General features: G+C 41.3%; 1 protein-coding gene across 3 annotated transcripts in view; it reads right to left on the bottom strand.

The window, feature by feature from the left end:
• Positions 1–18,829, bottom strand: part of MATN4 (matrilin 4) — a 199,739-nt gene that overhangs the window by 102,217 nt on the left and 78,693 nt on the right. Inside the window, exons 5-6 of one of the 3 annotated variants that reach the window (XM_069243826.1) lie at positions 4,701–4,823; positions 25–147 (exon numbers count right to left, since the gene is read on the bottom strand). The exons of 1 other annotated variant lie outside the window; for it this stretch is intronic. In XM_069243826.1, coding sequence (XP_069099927.1) covers positions 25–147; positions 4,701–4,823 — 246 coding nt within the window. The remainder of the gene's footprint in view (positions 1–24; positions 148–4,700; positions 4,824–18,829) is intronic. One more of the 3 variants, XM_069243827.1, reaches the window with a different exon arrangement.

Here is an 18,829-nt window from a genome sequence, read left to right on the forward strand (position 1 = left end):
ACACACTATATCAAGGAATCTTACGAGAGCATGATTTTCCATCTTCATTGCGCTTGTAATTTGGTTTGCATTCACAATGATAGGATCCTGGCACACTGACGCAGATGTGTGCACAGCCATGATCCATTTCAGCACACATATCTATGACTGAAAGACACAAGTATGTACAAAAAGCCTATCAATCTACAGTATGCACAATTCAAATATGTAACACAAACTAAACAAAGCAACAACACAAAAACATTCTACCACATAACATAGAAGGTAATAGGGCACTATAACAGAACCAAAAAAGACAACACTACAATGCATCACAAGAACTTAACAAGAAAACTAAAACACAACAAAACCTAAGAGTGGAACATAGCAAATATCCGACAGAGAAGACAACACAACGAATATACATTCACAATACAAAACTATAAGAACAAAAACATACCAACAACAATGCCACAACACAGCATTGTAGTATAAACCAACAAATACCAATAGAACAACATATAAAACACAGCAAAACACACCAAAAACACAACTACAAGACGACAAAATAACAAAATTCCTTCTACCGCAACAGCAGCACAGCACATACACAACATAGCACAACAGCATCATACAAACATAGAACTCAAGGGCATTGTTCCTGCTATGATGTGGTTTGTTTTGTTGTGGTACTTTATTTTGTGTTGTATTGTGTTAAAGTATTGTATTTTGTCTGGGTGTTGTATGGATTGCTGATATATTTCTTGTTTAGTGGTTTTCTTGTTTCATTTTGTGTTGTGTTCCTCTGCTATGAGTTGTTGCTATTAATATTTTGTTGTTTGTGTTATTGTAATGTGGTGTTTTGTTGTTGCAGTGGGTTATATTGTGTTACTGTTGTACTTCCTTTGCTTAACTCTATACATTCTTCCCATCTAGTACCGTCACCAGAAATCTAGTTTCCTGATTTAGTGGCAAAGTGTATGCACTTAGCACTGTGTTTTTACCATTTAGAATATGTAACAGAGGCTGCCAAATCGTTTTATGAATAGCTTTGCTTACTTATGCTTCTAGTTATTTCTTCTGAAAATGGTTGCCCTGCACTATCCAGGAAAAACAAGGTGCATGCCACCTTTAACAACGTTTCTGCTAAATGCTAAATCTAATGCTCCTATGCAATGATGGACCCTACTGGCTCTATGAATTTCATCTTTAAAAAGAGGCAAATTTCTACCCTAAAACAGATCCATTTGGGTGGTTCACATCATGTTTTGCTCAGAAACGCAAATTAAATTCTTTCTTCGTTTTGCCTCTGCCTCTCCAAAACAATAATTTCAATGTATCAAACGCTACTTTGCCCTTCTGACATAAATGCTGGGGGCCATATTCATCATTAGATTGTGTTGCTTTGCGTCACGCATGGTGTCGCAAAGGCAATGCAATCCTTAAGCCAGATTTACCAAGCTACCTTCTGTGGTCTTCTGTTGCGTGGCAAATCTAGAGAAAAGCACAGCAGTGCAAGTCATTGCCTTGCATTACTCTGTCCTGGGAAGGCGTTACTTGGGTGGAGGGGGGGTGTTTCCACGCATCCACCCATGGATTTTGGGACATTCCCAGATTTACCATGACTGGTAAAACTGGGAATACATCAAAATGCTATGACTTTTCTATAGAGGGGCAACAAGGAAAATATATTAATTTCTACAAATGTTTTCCTCCTTCCAACTTAGAAAGACTAAAACACCTCTAAGGTTTGTTTGTACTAAAACAGTCCTGCCTGCAAAGCAGGCACTCTTGCACCATACGGCAAGGGTACCTGTGTTGGGGCAAGGCAGCACTGAGTGTCCTGTGCAAATAGAGAGCAGAAATTCACTATATAATTGAAACTTTGGCACACTCCTTCTCTTTTTATTTGACGCAGTGCAGCAAAGTGTCTTGCTGTGTTGTGATGCATCAAAGCTTAATAAACTATCCCCTAATGTTCACTGTTTTTCAATAACAAATGAGGTTGAATGTAGCTTAATTTCTGCATGAGTCCTGAGAAAGTTGTATGTGGTCATAAACTCCAAAAAATAATTTTGAAGGTCAAGAAGACTTAACCGTTTTAACATTAAAAAGAAAGAAAAAAAAACAGTAGCCTTGGGATGTTAGAAACCAAAAAATAAAGAAAATCTCATCTTTATCATTAGCTGTACTATACGTAAGTAAATAAAAAAATGTTTTTAGTTATTTAAAACCATAACAATATGCCTTAAAACACCATAAACACAATAAAACAAGATAAAATTATATACAATCAGTTAATCAATACACCCTTGTTGCCAATATGTCCATTCATATTAGAGGGTGTTCGATAGCCTCAGACCCACAGAAACTACAGCCCTGAGCAACTACAATGGGCAAAATAGGTGAGCAGTCCAAGCTCTCGTTAGGATCATAAAGTACAGGAAATGTTGAAAAAGAGTTGCTAGTCACGCCCAGGCCTCACAGACCATATCCTGGGTGTAACACCCCAACTAAACAGCAAGGGCTGACAGCGGCTATGGTTCATGGTCATGTTGGCAACTGTGTTATTGTCCGTGGAGCTTGAATTCAGTAGCGTCAGTGCTTCCCTGAGAAATTTTATACACTGGCTGAAAGCTGAACATTAGCACCACCCAGGCAATCAGTAAATGCTTTGTTGCATTGAGTGATGCCCAAGTGCCTGAATACAGGTTTTAGCCAGTAGCACCTTAGGCTCTTGAGGGTGGGGCAGAGGCAGATTATATGCAGCAGCAACTCTGTTCTGAAAAACAGGCGACAGCTGTGCTCCAATTAGCCTTTTAAATGACCAAATGTACAGGTTTTTAGTGGGATTAAGCCAAACGCAGCCTTGTGGGATCTTTTTTAAATGTCAATTTCATCAGGCTTGCTAAGTATGCAGCTTTCCCCACGTCGTTATAAAACAATGCATATAGGTTGGTGTGCGTTTTGTGAGCAAGCGCATGTACATCTTCGTCTTTCAATCATATTTTCATGTTTTTGGTTAGCATTTTGGCAGTTGATATTGGGGACAGATTTTGTTGAAAAATGCTTTTGGCTTTGAAATTTTCCATCACAGGTCTCACCTTGTACTCCCATCTAAATTTCTCTTCCTGAACACTACTCCAGATCAGAGCTTCAAGGGATCCTTTGGGAGCTGCCTTGAGCCTGGCAAAGTAGTCCAAGAATTGGGCTTTCATGATGATAGACTGTTTGCTCAGTCCGAATTCCAATCGAATTTCCAATGATGAGGTAGAGACAGGGAGACAGACCAAGCTTCTATAACTTCGCGTTTGTGCCTTGTCCAGCCATAACTTAATTTGGTCATCGAATATCACTGAACCATTAGTTAAAGTTGGCAAAAACTTGACATCCATCACTTGCATATACCTATAACATCCAGGCTGATGTCACTTTTTTTAAAAAGCTCACTGTTAAGGACAAGGACATTTCTTTTAAGGCCGCAAACTGAGTTACCTGCAGTCCACGTTGGTTAAAGTGACGGCCCAGGTACTTAGACTTGGAGCTTGTTCCAGAACTACCTCACTCATGGTAAACTTGAATTTGGGGGTAGTGTTGTTTCTCCTTGCCCCATTAACATTAATTTTTTATTTTGAATGGTTGACTGATTGTTTTCTCTTACAGTACAGTGAAAGAGCCGCCTCCAATTAACGCTGCAGCCCCACCAGAGTGTGATTTGATAGTAGTGTATCAACTGCATACTAGAAACAGTGGAAGTGTGTGCCTGCAAACTTTGGAGGAAACACGGACTGAGACTAGGGCATCATTTCTATCTGCCAAATAGAGGTTGAACAGTAAAGGGGCTAAAATGCATCCTTGTTTTTGTCACCTTTATTGGTCCAGATCTTGTGGGTTGTAACTCTGTTTGGTGGTGATTTCACACAGACCCAGGTTCTGGGGTATAGACTCCTAATGGCTCTGAGCAGGTTTTCCGAGATACCCCAGCTGGTCAGCTTTTGCCACAGCCTTGTGCTGTCCACTTTATCGAACTTAGCTGTACTATAAGCTTTCCTACTTATGTTAACTATTTGTTATTCTTATAAAAAAACAAGAATAGGTGCTGGACAAACAGAGGCACAAGCCACCATCATGCTTTTAGATCACAGGGTCTAACTCACTCGTGCCTGTTCAACCAACTATGCTTTTGGTCCTAAATGGACGTGCCTAATGATCCTTGTAGGTGACTGAAAGGGTGGTTTCCCCATCTAGCGCAGTTTCCGATGACAGTGTGTGGAGTGGGGAAGTGGTGTGAAATGAAGGCAGGCTGGCTTAGGAAAGGAAATATCTCTGATTCTCATCGGGATTTTGGGCACAAAAGACTTTGAATTTACATTTTCGGGGAAATTGAAACACATTAAAATTATACTAAAGGGAAGATTTTGTGGCAAACATATTTTCACCTAAAATTATCTAAGCAAACTAAGTTTTGTTTACAAAACAATTTAAATCCACAACCAAAAGAGAATGTATACTGCAAAAGAAAGTGTGTTAGCATTGTGAGGTTTTCCTCTTGTAAAGAAAATTGTGGAGTGCACATCCAAATTGAAATAACAAAATGTGTGGACAATGGGTGTGTTTTTCTAGACATATCTTTGATGACCTCATACGAAGGTTCAGTGAGATATTGGTCAGTTACCCTCCTAGTATTCAGAAAGGATCACATCTAAAAGAAGTCATCTTACGGGAGCATGATTTTCCGTCTTCACCAAGTCTGTATCCTGGGTTGCATTCACAATAATATGAGTCTGGCACATTGACGCAGGTGTGCTCACAACCATGATCCATTTCAGTGCACATATCTACTTCTGAAAGACACAAGTATATACACAGCTAGTCACTCAACCTTTCATTCCTGTTTGAAATATATCCACCCCATTTGTAATAATACATTTTACCAAGTGCTAAAAGATTTATATTTACAAGGATATAAAGGGACCCCATCCAACAGTTTTATATAACTCATGATCATGAGTTTGTTGACAATGAAAACTGATGCATGATTCTTAGAAAGTTCTGGATAAACCAACAAGCTTTGATAAAGTCAATGGGTCGGTCATTTTTTTAATGTAAAAGTGCTTCTTCGCCTATTGTCGAGTTTGTGTAACTGTATTTGAATTGATGTAAATGTGGTAAGTGGATGAGTTGAGAACTTTACAAATAGACCTTTACAAATAGAATGCTATGTTATGTGGTGTCTTGCTGGCCTTAAAAGCAGCCTTGCGGTGTCTGTTATTTGATGGCCAAGGCTACCTATTGTTAGCGCGTCTGACCTTTATAAATAAACTTACAAGGGGACGCGGATAGGTTAATGAACCTTTTGACTCGCAACTAAGATGTTCCCACCATAACGTCAGTGCATGCAGATCAATAATCAAAAATAATCAATCACTAACATCAATAATCAATAATAATCAATTACATTAGTTATCAATTGGAGTCACTAATTATCACAACCATGACTTTGAAGTCATGAATAACCAACCACACCATCAGTAAAAGTTAGAATATTTATTTCCCTATATTAACAATGATAATGTCACGTAAGTTGATCTCAAAATCAAAAGATAAGCATACAGAAACAACACTGGCTGTCCAAAGTGACAAAATAAATGCAACCTAGTCAAAGCTTGAACTATACACATTCTAAAGTAACAGTGCAAATTAATAATAAGAACAATTGCGCAAATTATATCACATACATTTAGATTCAGCAAAGAAAAGACATCAAACCTTATTCCCTATAGCAGACTTTCATTAGTGAGGAATCCTTAACTAACACCAGATTAGCATCAGCATGTTGGGCTTCATGCAAAACAATTTAGTAAACACAAATTTGGAAAACATCTAACTATGTCTGTATCAATATATATATTGCAAGTCACATTTAGTAATTCATATACCTCTCCTCAATTGGATCAAACTAAGATATCTTCATCAGCAGGACATAAGTTCGGTCAGCAAGGCATCAGGATTCAGCATCAAAGTTCAGAAAACGCAAAGGCCCTCATTCCAACCCTGGCGGTCGGTGTAGAAGTAGTGGTAATACCGCCAACAAGCCGGCAGAAAAAAAATGAAATTACAAGCATTGCGGTTACCGCCATGCCAAACCACCACTTCTACACTCTGACCGCCAGGGTGGTAACGACCACTGGGCTGGAGACTTCGGTCTCCAGCCCGGCGACCGTCACTAGACCGCCGGCGGTATCATGACCCCGCATACCGCCATGGATTTCGTCGGGTTCTGTACCGCCACAAAATCCATGGTGGTAGGCACTATCTGTGCCAGGAAATTCGTTCCCTGGCACTGATAGGGGTCTCCCACACCCCCTCCCCAGAGTCCTCCCCACCAACCCACCACCCCCAAAGGTGGCAGGACCCCCCTCCCCACCCCCCCAAGACATTGACACACACACCCCCACCCCCCTACACGCACACTCACACAACTACTACACATACATGCAGACATACACGCACACATACACGCACATATGCACACAGACATATACACACACATTTCCCATTCACACAACACACCCCCCGCATGCATACACGCACTCACACACCCCCTCTACACACTCACACGCACACCCCCATGCAGGCACACAACACCCCCACCCAAAATGGACGATCACTTTACCTGGTCCGGTGATCTTCCAGGAGGGAACGGGATCCATGAGGGCTGCTCCGCCGCCAGCTCCCCGTCACCAGAACACCGCCACACTGGATCGCGGGTTGTGATTTGGTGGGGGGTGTTCTGATGACGTGGCGGCGGAGTTGGAGCAGCCTCCACTTCACCACCGACCGTCAGTATGGCTGCTGGCGGCTCTCCGTCCAAAAAAGGGCGGAGGGCGCAGTCATGATACGCTGGGCAGGAAACGGCCTGCACTGGTGGTCTTCAGCATGGCGGTGGCTCAGCGGTCTTTGAAAAAGACCGCCGAGGTCCAAATGAGGCCCAAAGTCTTTAAGCAGTAAAGTTAAGAACATCTCTTGTCAAGATGCTCAAGAAAGTAATGACCTTTCGGCCCGTGGAAAAACGGGCAAAAGTCCTGTCTTCCTTCAGTGCAGTCCAGCTAAGTTAGATTCCCTAAAACTAATTCCCAAGTCCGTATTGGTCAAGGGATCGCATGTTCACACTTTGTCCAATAAAACTAAAACTTCAAATCTATGAATTCTACCACTACTCCATTCACATGTCGCTGATTGGCTTCTCTTTAAATGTCCTCATCATCCGGCTCGTCAGGTAACAATATTGTTACAACTTATACTCCAGTCAGTGTCTCCAATGTTCTCCTCCTGAGAAAGTCATTCTTACACACATCACACTTATAATGTGACATTCAGCAAGAACAGCATCTTCTAGCAGTTGGTTCTCATGAGAAAGACTTTTTAGCTACGAGCACATTTAGACAGTAAAGTGGAAAATCACCATTTAATTCTCTGAACATCTGTTTTATTAAACATTAGGAAATACAGCTTGACATGAGGCCGTGCAACTAGGTCAAGACTTCCACTAAGTTAAGGCCTACAATTACTGAAGCTAATACATAATGTATAACCTTTAATATGATGTACTACTACATTAATCAAACATAACCTTCATATTTCAACATTAATAAGCCATTAATAAGTACACTTCATGAACATTGGCGGCCACTCATCGTGATTACATATTCAAATGTGTGCATTATTTTTCTAAGGTTATTACTTTTTGTACGCAAACCCATTACTCATAATACATGAACACTCATTAATATTTTTATTAAAACACCTGCGCTAGCACTATCAGCATTTATAAGACAGTTTTTTGGGGCCTTAGGCTGCAGGAGCACTGTTGTATGCTGACATGCTGCAAAAGCTCAACAAACGAGTTACAACAGAATGCTGTATATAACACACTGCTGAACTTGTTAGAAACTGTACCCGAGGGAGAGTGGGTGTTATGTGCCCTCAGGATCATACACTTGCCTTTGGGGAGCTATAAGCGGGCCTACAATATATTGCATGGGAATCGTACCAAGGGTTCCATATGAGAATGGACCGATCATGATTTACTAGATGAAAGTTCATACATTGGCCTTTGAGGAGCTAAAATTGTGCCTACAATAAACTGCACTGTAAGTCTATGTTGGAATGGAATCGTACCATGAACCGATGATGTTTTAATAGAAAAAGCCATGAAGAAGTCCCTGAATGGGACGAAAAGTGTTGGCTACTTGAAGGAGAATTTATCTGCAAAAGGAATATGAATAAAGAATAAACATTTAAGAAAATTAATTTTTCTCCATGTGGCTGAATTTGAACTTTACTACTGTAGTGTCACTTGAACTGGAAGTATGATTGATGTCCCATGGGATAGGTCTTGATGTTGTAAACAAATACATGTATACTAATGGAATTGCTTGTATTGATGCTTGGACGCCACTGTTTATAATGCTGCAAAAGCTCAATTCTGACTCCGCTGATGAGTAGCAGAGTCTTGGAGTGAGGCAGCTTTAAGCACCACTGAAAACTCATATATGACACACTGAGAATTCCAATGGTGCCCACAGCCTTGTAGATGGTACTTATTGGTGACTGCCCTCCCCTGCTCTGCCTTGAATGCTCCTTCTGTGACAGGCTGGTAGGCTGAGACAGAATAGCTCAATGTCTCGAAAAAGATGGCTCTTCTCTTGCTGCTTTGTGGGCCCAATTCACTAAGGCAGTGAGTGTTGTTGCATGTTGACTGACCACTAGCACCACCAATCATCAACAGTTTGCATGCCACTGGGGCCAAAACCACCCCTCAGTCATGGTGGTGGCTCTTAGCTCAATCTCTAAGGCAGGGTTGGTGATTTACTATCAGAGCTGGACAGGCATTTTATTCCACCAGAATTTCTGTATTGGGTTGGAGCCCTTGGAAGCCAATTGTGAAAGCCCTGGGCCCCTTCTGGTGCCTCTCTCACTTCCCCCAGCTCCCTGAGATTAATTGCAGCAGGCAGGGAGATGGAGGGAGAGAGAAAAAGAGAGGGAGAGTAAGGGAAAGAGAAAGAGAGTGACATCGATAGAGATAGAGAGAGAGAGAGGTGCAGGGAAAGTAGAAAGAAAGAGATCGGAGAAGGAGAAGAGAGAAAAGAAGAGGAGAAAGAATTGATGGAAAAAGAGAGATAGTGTGAGGAAAGGAAAAGAGTGGGCCAGACTTGACCATTTTTGCAGGGGCTAGTTTTTATTCGCCTTTCCTGCCTTGGGCAAATAAATGAAGCCATAGCAATGACAGGAACATGGTGTCACATCAAAGAGCTGATTTCTCTGAATAATCACCATTGTTGCAGGGATTCATGGATTGCTTTTTGTTTGCATTACTTTGGTATATTTGACCTTCGTCAACAAAAAGGAAAAAAGTTAATTTCTTCCTCTGTACACCTATTTGGGACTCCTCAACCGATGGAATGACTGTAAAGTGGTGCAGTGTTCAAACTCCACATGCCTTGAATAACGGTTCTAATCAACCAAAATGGAATGTGGACTGATAAATAAATGAAGGATGAGATGGGTTGCTCCAGTACATCATCAACAGTCACTGTCTCCTCTTAACTGACCCAATGGGCTGTCAATAGGCCCATCGCTTACCCCACTTCCATGCTCACACTTCTGTTTAGTCATTTACTGTGAGCCCTGCACAGACCACCCTCCTCACAGACCATTTCCATTCATTTGAGCTACAACCATGGCAGTTGTGATAGAACTGACAATGAGCTAGCAGGAAGGTGGCAACAAAAAGAAAATTCCTTTTAGGAAATTTGCAATGGAACAGTCTATAAGAACTATCTATTTGAATCCTTTTTTCTGTAAGAACCCATACAGGTGTGAAATATACAAGTAATAAACTATAATTAATCATGCCACACATTTAGTGAAATGGAGGCAAATTGTATATTTGAAAGAGTGGCTTTAATAAATTACAGTTAGCTTGAAATTTCTGCATTCGCAGAACAATTTGATTAAACACTAAAGTTTAAAGAAGTGTATAAACACATTACTTTGAAATTGCATTTCCAAGGAGGGCACAATTATTGTGTTGGAAGTTGGAAACTATGCATGTTGATAAGCCTTGAAGCCAAAATGTAGAAACCGGAAAGTCTGCTGATTAGACGACCTAGGTTACTTATTGAATGGCATACCAATTCAAATTAACTGCAGTTGACTTTCAACAAAATTGTTTGTTCCAGCTAAGAAATAATCAAGAATATAACATAAAGCAAATATGAACTAAGTTGAAGCACTTCGCCAAGATCACGAGCTATGCTGTTAGTCAGTGGAATTAAACAAATTGTCAAAGCAATATTCACAAGACATATAGGGCATTATAGAGAGTTTGGCAGAGTACCCCCGCCTACTAACCTCCTGGCTTGCGCGTTCTATTTATTATTAGTCATTATTTATGTTTCCTCTTGCTAAGCCTCTGCTGGTAATGCCAGTGGAAACCTTTGACTGATAGCCTGACAGACATCGAGTAATTGGTGTAAGTGCCTCAGACTGTCCACCCTTTTTGGCTGATATTCTAATGCCCTTTTTCCTGGAAAAGAAATTAATGAATATTATCCTCCTAGGGAAAACTGCAAGCGTGTTAGGGACATTTGATTTTTGTTTTTTAAAAACAAATTCTTGCTTTGGGAGATTGTTTTTGAAAAAACAAAAATGTGGCTGTCTATGTGCACTGGACATGGTGACCACACAGCCAAGCTCAAATGACTTCAGAAATTTCTACCAGGGAGGTAAGATTGTTGCAGGATGTAGTTTCTTAGGGCAGCGGGCATATTTCTCTTCTGCCCAGGCGGAAAGGAGCACAGCCCACCAAGTGCTAAATATTCCTCTAATGTTTCCCTAACGGGAAATACTGAAGCAGATATGTTAATTAGAAATATTAATGAGTGTTTATGCATTTTGAATAATAAGAAAAATGTAGAATTAAGTAACATAGAAAATTAATGTGCACGTTTGAAAATCTGCCAACAGAGAGTGGTCCCCAAGATTCATGAATTATATTAAAAAAGAGACTAAGTATAGGTGAAATTATGAAAATGTGTAATAATAATGTAGTAATATGTCATATTGAAATATATAATGTATGTTTTGCATTATATTGTAGAGTTAACTTAGCCGAAGTTGTGGCCTAGTTTTGCCAGGCCTCATGCAGAAGCTGAATTATTATCACGCAATGTGGAGAAGCAAATGTGCTGAACTGACCCTGAACTGATCGTTGTTTGATAAAGTCTGCTTAGCTAGAATTTTCTGCGATGAACCGACGAACAGGAGATGAGGGAATCAAAATTGTATTGAGGACTGTGTGAAGCAGACAAGATGTACTTTCCCAGGACTCGAACAATAGAGACACTGACTGGAGAAGAAAATGCAACATTTTCAATACCTGATGAGCCGGATGCTGAGGACATCATACAGTGAACCTATCAACAGTCTGAGAATCATGAAATACTAGAATCTATAGATTTGGTGTATTTTATCCATTGGCTATGTAATTAAATGAGTGACTAATTGACCAATTAGGAATTGGGGGATAGTCTGGGTGACTTTGATATAATATTGTGACAAAGGGGGAAAACTTCAGATGCAGATGCAGAACTGATGGAGAGGTGTTAGGGGCAGATGATCGGGGAGAGACCTTTGCCGAAATTGATGTGAGACTTTGTCATTGGGCTTATGCTCTTGAGAGCCTGATGCGATGCTGATCCATTGATGACCTGAAAATGAAGACTGACTTTGTAGCTGATCCATACAGTGGATAGGTAGCTATGACAATGTGACTGAATTAACTTTATGCCTTTTCTTTCTAGGTACCAACTGCACTGTCTAAATAGTTTTTCTCTTCGTTAGATGGTTTCCAAATTTATGTTCTAAACTGTTTTCACATGAAGTCCCACATGCTAATGCTGATCTGGGTTAGGAAAGGTTCCTATTCTGAGACGTTGACATATTCAGTGACAAATGATTGACGGACTGATTTGCTGAACTCTGCTACTCATATCGACATATTCATCTTTGTTGGCTAATGCTGAAGCATTAGAATGTATGTTTTCTGAAGTTCTGATTAGATTATGTTATTGGTGGGCACTAATGAATTAATCTTGAGTTGATTGAATAAAGTTTGAATTAATCCCATGAATTAGTATTGTAACCAATAGGGAAATAAAATTGCTAAAACGTATATTGAGTTGTGGTCATTCATGAAATGTGGATGCTATTAACAGCTGATTAATGATTTGCTTAATGGTATTGATTTGTGTATTGATTAATGATGGTCATTGATTTTACATGGCTAGGATACTCCATGCAAATCAAAAGGTTCATCGAGCTATACGTGTCCCCTTGTTAGTTTTCTTACTAAGGACAGGCTGCGCTAGCAGTTTTTGGTAGTAGCTTGATGGTTAGTTTCCTTGGAGAACTAGTTATGTGGTGATTGATGGTTATGGTGGTAGTTTGAGTTAGGGTTAGTTGTTCATTATTATTGTGATTTGGATTTTATTTTTTGTAATGGCATTTGTAGTAAGAATGATGTCCCCTTAAACCCAGAAATGACTTTCCCAGATCCTGGATCCTGCTAGTAAAGTTGGGTATGTTCTCGTCAGTCTAGTGATAGTGTGAAAGTGGTAGGTTGCGCTTGCAAAGGCTTATGCAAATCGCAGGTGAATTGTGATGCATGAGAAGAAAGTAGGGAGTCTGCGTCCTCCAGTTGAGGTTTAGTAGGAGTGTGCGTACTCCACAGTATGAGAGTAGGGAAGTCATCGAACTTCATATGTGTGTGGCGCTTTGTGCTCAAAAATTGTCCACATGGTTGTTGGTGATGTACAGACCCTGCATGGTCTAAGGCTCCGGAGTATATTGACAAGTGTAGGAGACACTTGGTTATATGTTGTAATCTGCCTGGTTTAGTAGGTTGATCGGGCGTGGTCAACAAGTCGGTGTGTAAGTTAAGAGAGCAAGATACATTTTTGACTGAGATTTGGCGAGCCCTATGTGCACCAGGACAGACCCAGTGATCAGTTGAGAGTGAAATTTGCAGGTCCAATTTTGCTTGCGAATGTGGGAGACTGATATAGAGGAATAGCTGCATGAGCGAAAGGGCCATCAGTGAAAATCTGTAAGGTCTCTGAAGCGATTGTGTACCTTCCTGTAGTAAACCTGCTTATTTGTTTTTCGTTATTGGTTTTGGTTAGTGCTCGCAATAATTTGCATTAGATGTATGAATTGGAGTTTAGGAGGACAAGCGGCAAGACTTTGTCAGCTGCAGTGTTTGAGTGTGACCTCAGAGTGAGCCGCGCTGGGATAGGTTGGTTAGTAAGAAGAGTTGCGAGCGGATTGGCAGCTGTCTGTGAGAGACAATTGGTTGAGAAAGCGGGTGAAGGGAATCTTGGGAGTAAAAGTCATTACCTTAATTGATTTGAATACACAAAAGATAGAAAAGATGAAGTTTTTCAAAGCGTTTAGGAGTACCATGAAGCGTGATACATACATTAAGGCGACAGTGGGGGAGCCTACCCCACCGGAAAATTCTCTGGCATATATTGTGATGGAGGAGCGAGGTGTCACGACATGTCTTTGGTTAAAGCAGTGGTGCAAATTGACAGAGAAACAAGGAGCTTTAGCGTTTCCAGAGCATGGAACGTTTAATTTGAGAATTTTGGATCAGCTGCGAATGACGCTGTATGAGACGAAGCCGCTTCCGAGACCAGCACAGTTTGAGGCATTAGAGGCTTGGGAGCTCATAGCAAGACAGAAGCAAGAAATCAAATTCCAGAGAAGAAGAATGAAGGTAGAGAAGTCCCTAGCAGAAGCAAGATGGGATTGGGAACAAAAGAGGTGGAGAACAGCGACAGTGCAGGATGTTAAGTTGTTTCCTGCTATCAAAGAGGAAGATGAGTCAGAAGGGAAAGAGGAGACTAGCAAAAGTGATAAGAGCTCATCAGGGAGTAAAAAGAAGAAAATGTCTTATGTAGAAGGAGAAGATTCAGATGTCGAGGATCTTATTACTCAGATGCTGAGGGACCGACCTCCACCATATGCGGGGCATGAAGGGGGTCCAACCATTAGTTCTGCTCCAACTGCCCCAGCTCAGGTGACGGGGACAGTGGGACCAGTGCAAACAGATAATGGACAGGTATAAGGGGTAGTGGAGAGTGCTCCTAATGCAGTGACTACTTCAGTAGTCTAGGCGCAGATGCACCCGCCACCGATACAGAGAATTTATCCACAGATACCGATTCTTGGGACAACCTCAAACTTAGTGGTTCCTACGGAGCAAGTGGTTCCGAGGCCGATGCTAGTTCAGACTGAGCCGACTCCACTGTTGTTGCCTCAGGCACAGCCACAGGGTTTGCCGAGGTTCACACCAATGACAGGAACACAGTCAGATGTGACACCAGTGATGAATCAGAGTATGGGAGAAGCCCTGCTACAAAATGTGGGTGTCAGAGCAGCACCAGATACAATATTGCTGCCAATTACTGTTGGTCCAGCGGTACCATTGTTTGCCCAAAAGAAGCCGATTCCAGGAGATCAGGGTGAACTGTCACAAATCCTCATGAGGAGGGGGGTGAGAGACCATGTGCAGGTAATATCTTCTATGGGGCAGACCTTTAATGGATCTAGGCCATTAATGGACCTTAGCCCACTTGTTGCGCATCCAGATACCATAAATGGCCCGAGTGTAAGTCAGAGCTTGAAGCTTTTGACGCCGCAAACTCCAGGTGCAGTGGTACAACAGGTGCCATTGCCGAACACAAGTAATGTGTCATTACAGGGATTGACAGCACAGCAGTTAAATGAGTGGTTAGACAGTCTGAATTCCCCTCAAAATACACCCAAGACTGAAGAGCAGACTGATCGTGTAGAGCTGGCTACCAAAATAAGTGAACTAGTTGAAGGATTGATGGGAGTTAATAGGTTAGAATCCTATGCAGAAGAAGAGCTGGGATATTTGTGTCTGAGAATTACGAGAGAAATGGGCAAGGTACATCAGAAATTGGCAGATCTGGCAGATGAACATGACATAGAAATTGAGAAAACAAAGCACTTGAAAAGGAGTTACAGGTTAGAATTAAGGCAAAGGATTTTGAACACATGAGATCAGCAGGGACGAAGGTGCATCTTAAAGAGTTATTGCAGAGTGCCCAGATTTGGGGAGCATTAGAAAAGTGGGAAGGCAGATGGGCAAAGAAGAAGGATAAACGGAAACGAGATTCACAAGAAAGGTCTGAAAGTGTTCAGAAAGAAAAGGATCCAGTAAAAATTTTACCAATGAGGGAAATTCCAGGAGGGCAATTTGTTCATGCTCCCTGGCACAGGAGCGATATTCTGTCATTCACAAATGATTATTCAAAGCTGAGGGAGAAACCGGTTGAATGGTATCATTAGACAGATAGATTAGTGAACCTTTCGAAATGTCTGTGGGAAGACCTGAATACTCTGTTGGAGATAGTAGTGCCAGCTGATTTCTGGGTTGAGTGCAAGAGGGCAGTGGATTGGCCAACGAGTGAACGAGAAAGGGAAAGAGTTACAGGAGCACCTTCACCCAAAGTAATGAAACATTATTATAAGGTGATTGAGTTATTGAAGACGAGAATCTCGCCTAAAATATTGATTGGCAGACAATTGACAGGACAGTGCAGGAAGTAAAGGAGTCGATACAATACCACCTATGAGAGATTGTTGAAGGTGTTCAAGGAGTACAGTGGTAAGGAAGCGATTGAGCCAAAAGACATGTTGCACTTTGTGTTCAGGTTTGTGGAAGGATTGAGACCTGAAGTAGGTCAGATGATTAAGAGTCATTTGATTTGTTAGCAAGCGAAGCTGATTGATGAGTACTGCAGTATGCGAAATACTGTAGTGACAAGATTGAATTGAAGCAGAAGAAGTTAAAAGAGAAGGCGATGGTGATGCAGATTAAGGCAGCTCAAATGGGAGTACACAGAGCTTTTGTTCAGTTGATAAGCCAGCAGCAGGGAACTGTTATGTTCCAACCACAGGTAAGAGGTAGGGGTCGTAGAATCAATATGAATCACGGAGCGGATTTGGGCACGGCAGTGGTTCAGAATGATGTGCAAGGGATGAAAAAGATGTTACCATGTCATCTTTGTGGAAACGTGGGACACTGGAAACGGGAGTGTCCGATGATGGTGCAGGATGGTATTGTTCAGGAAAGTGGTGATGTCAATACGTTTCAAACTGTGAAAGTCCCTAGAATGAGAGCACTTAATCCAAATTTCCAGAATAACATGAATCAAGGGCAGAATTTTCAACCCATGCAGCAGGTGCAAATACCTTGTGCACAAATGACACAGTTGCAACCAATGCAGCAGCAGGTTCCTATGGTACCTAGACAGCAATTGCAGATACCTCAAGCCCTGATGGAACAGCAACAGATGATGCTTACTCAGCAGGTCAGAGACAAGACAGAAGTAGTGACACAGTGCACCAATTCAAATTACATAGTGAGAATGAAATAAACAATGAATGAATGTGTAATAGTTCGGATGAGGAGCCATGTATGCTTGCAGCCTCATTAGAAGTAGATCAACGAGGACCTTTTGTGAAAGGAAAGGTGATGGGTCATAGGGTCTCATTCCTAGTGGACACAGGAGCTACACACTCTACAGTGAGAAGTGCAGAAGTTCTTCACTTACCTCTTTCAGGCAGAACAGTTCAGGTTGTAGGGGTAGCGAATAGACAGTTAATAAATCCGATCACAGATCCAGTACAGGTGGAGATTGGCAACTTCCAGGGACTGCACAAGTTTGTAGTCTGTGATTCAAGTCCAGTATCCCTACTGGGAAATGACTTGTTATGTAAGACCAGATGTTTGATTAGTTGTTCAACCGCTGGAATTGAAGTTCAGACGAATAGTGATGATAAGGATGAATAAACTCCTCAAATTGAGAATAAAATCACTAATGAGGAATACCAGTTGATTTATTTTTTTCTGATGTTTACTGTGAAAGAATTGCATGAAGATTTGCAGGGAACAGTACAGGAGAATGTGTAGGACCTGACAGGAAAAGAAGTAGGCTTGATCAAGGGAGTGTAGCCAATAAAGATCACTTTATATAACGTGGCACAAGATGTTCTGATGAAAGTGGCGCAGATAATTGTAGATTTTTTGAAACAAGGGATTTTAAAAGAAGTGTTGAGTAGTCCATGTATTTCACCGTTAATGGGCTTGAAGAAGCCTTGTGGTAAAGTACGCATTTGTGCAAGACTTGCAAAAAGTGAATGGCATGGTGGTCAAGTGTTGTCCCGTAGTGCCAAACCCAGCGGTAATATTGTTTCAGATTCCATGCGATGCTGAATGGTTCACAGTGGTTGATTTGTCACAAGCTTTCTTTTCTGTGCCTCTTCATGTGGATAGTCAGTTTCTCTTTAGTTTCAAATTCCTAGACAGAGTCTACAGCTGGTGCAGGCATCCTCAAGGGTACACGGAGTCACCATCTCTGTTCAATCAGATCTTGAAAAAGAATCTGGAGTCATTGGAGCTACCGTATCAATTGACTCTGGTGCAGTACATTTATGACTTACTGATTGCATCCAAAACGAGGGAAGAGTGTAAGTACGACTCGATCGCACTATTGAATCATTTGGGAAAATTTGGACATAAAGTGCCACCTTTGAAATTGCAGTCTTGTCAGAAGTCAGTGAAACATTTGGCTCACCAAATTGAGAAAGGGTCATGGAGAATTTCCAGAGAAAGAATTTCAATGGTATTGCAGAGAAGTCCCCGACTTCACAGAGAGATGTCAGAATGTTTCTGGGCATGGTAGGTTATTGTCGTCAGTGGATTACAAATTTTGCTGAGATTGCCAAACCATTGCAGCAGTTGACACATAAAGATGTTACAGATCCCATTACACTAAACCAGAATCAGATGAAAGCGTTTACTGAGTTGAGAGAAAGTTTGTGCAGGGCTCCAGCGTTGGGAATGCCTGACTATACAAAGCCATTCATATTGTTTTGTCATGAACTTGATGCTTGTTTTTGTCTGTCTTGACACAGGTCCATGTAGGTGCTTTTCGCCCAGTAGCCTATTTTTCAGCTACCTTGGACCCAGTTGCAGCAGCCTTACCAGGTTGTTTGCGTGCAGTTGCCGCAGTTGGTCAAAGCCTTTCTCAATGTGAGGGAGTAGTGATGGGATACCCTCTGACAGTAATGGTACCTCACTCTGTTGAGATCTTACTGACACAGACAAAAACACAGTATTTGACTGGTGCCAGACTGACAAGGTATGAGACGAGCATTCTAGGTGCTCCAAATGTAACATTGAAAAGATGTACAGTGTTGAACCTGGCGACATTACTTCCAAGTGACACTGTTGAAATCGAAAAAGAAAAAGAAATTGAGCATGATTGTCTTGAGGTAACTGAATTGTGCACAAAACCAAGACCTGATACCAGAGATACACAATTGGAAGAAAATAACCAAATTGTCTTTGTTGATGGCTCATGTCTCAGAGGTGGTACAGGAACATTGACAGCATGACATGCTGTGTGTACAATTACAGGTACATTAGAAGCTTCTTGGCTTTGAGGTGTATATTCTGCACAAGTAGCAGAATTGGTAGCTCTTACTAAAGCGTGCCCTGTATCTGCTAGATTGAGAGTTACTATCTATACAGATAGCCAATATGGATTTGGAATTGTTCATGATTTTGGTCTATTGTGGTCCCAAAGAGGTTTTCTGACCTCTACTGGTTCACCAGTAAGAAATAGCGACAGAATAAAAGAATTGCTGCATGTAATACAGTTACCTGAAGAAATTGCCGTGGTGAAAT

Source organism: Pleurodeles waltl, chromosome 7, assembly GCF_031143425.1.
Source record: "Pleurodeles waltl isolate 20211129_DDA chromosome 7, aPleWal1.hap1.20221129, whole genome shotgun sequence".
Classification (NCBI taxonomy): domain Eukaryota; kingdom Metazoa; phylum Chordata; class Amphibia; order Caudata; family Salamandridae; genus Pleurodeles; species Pleurodeles waltl.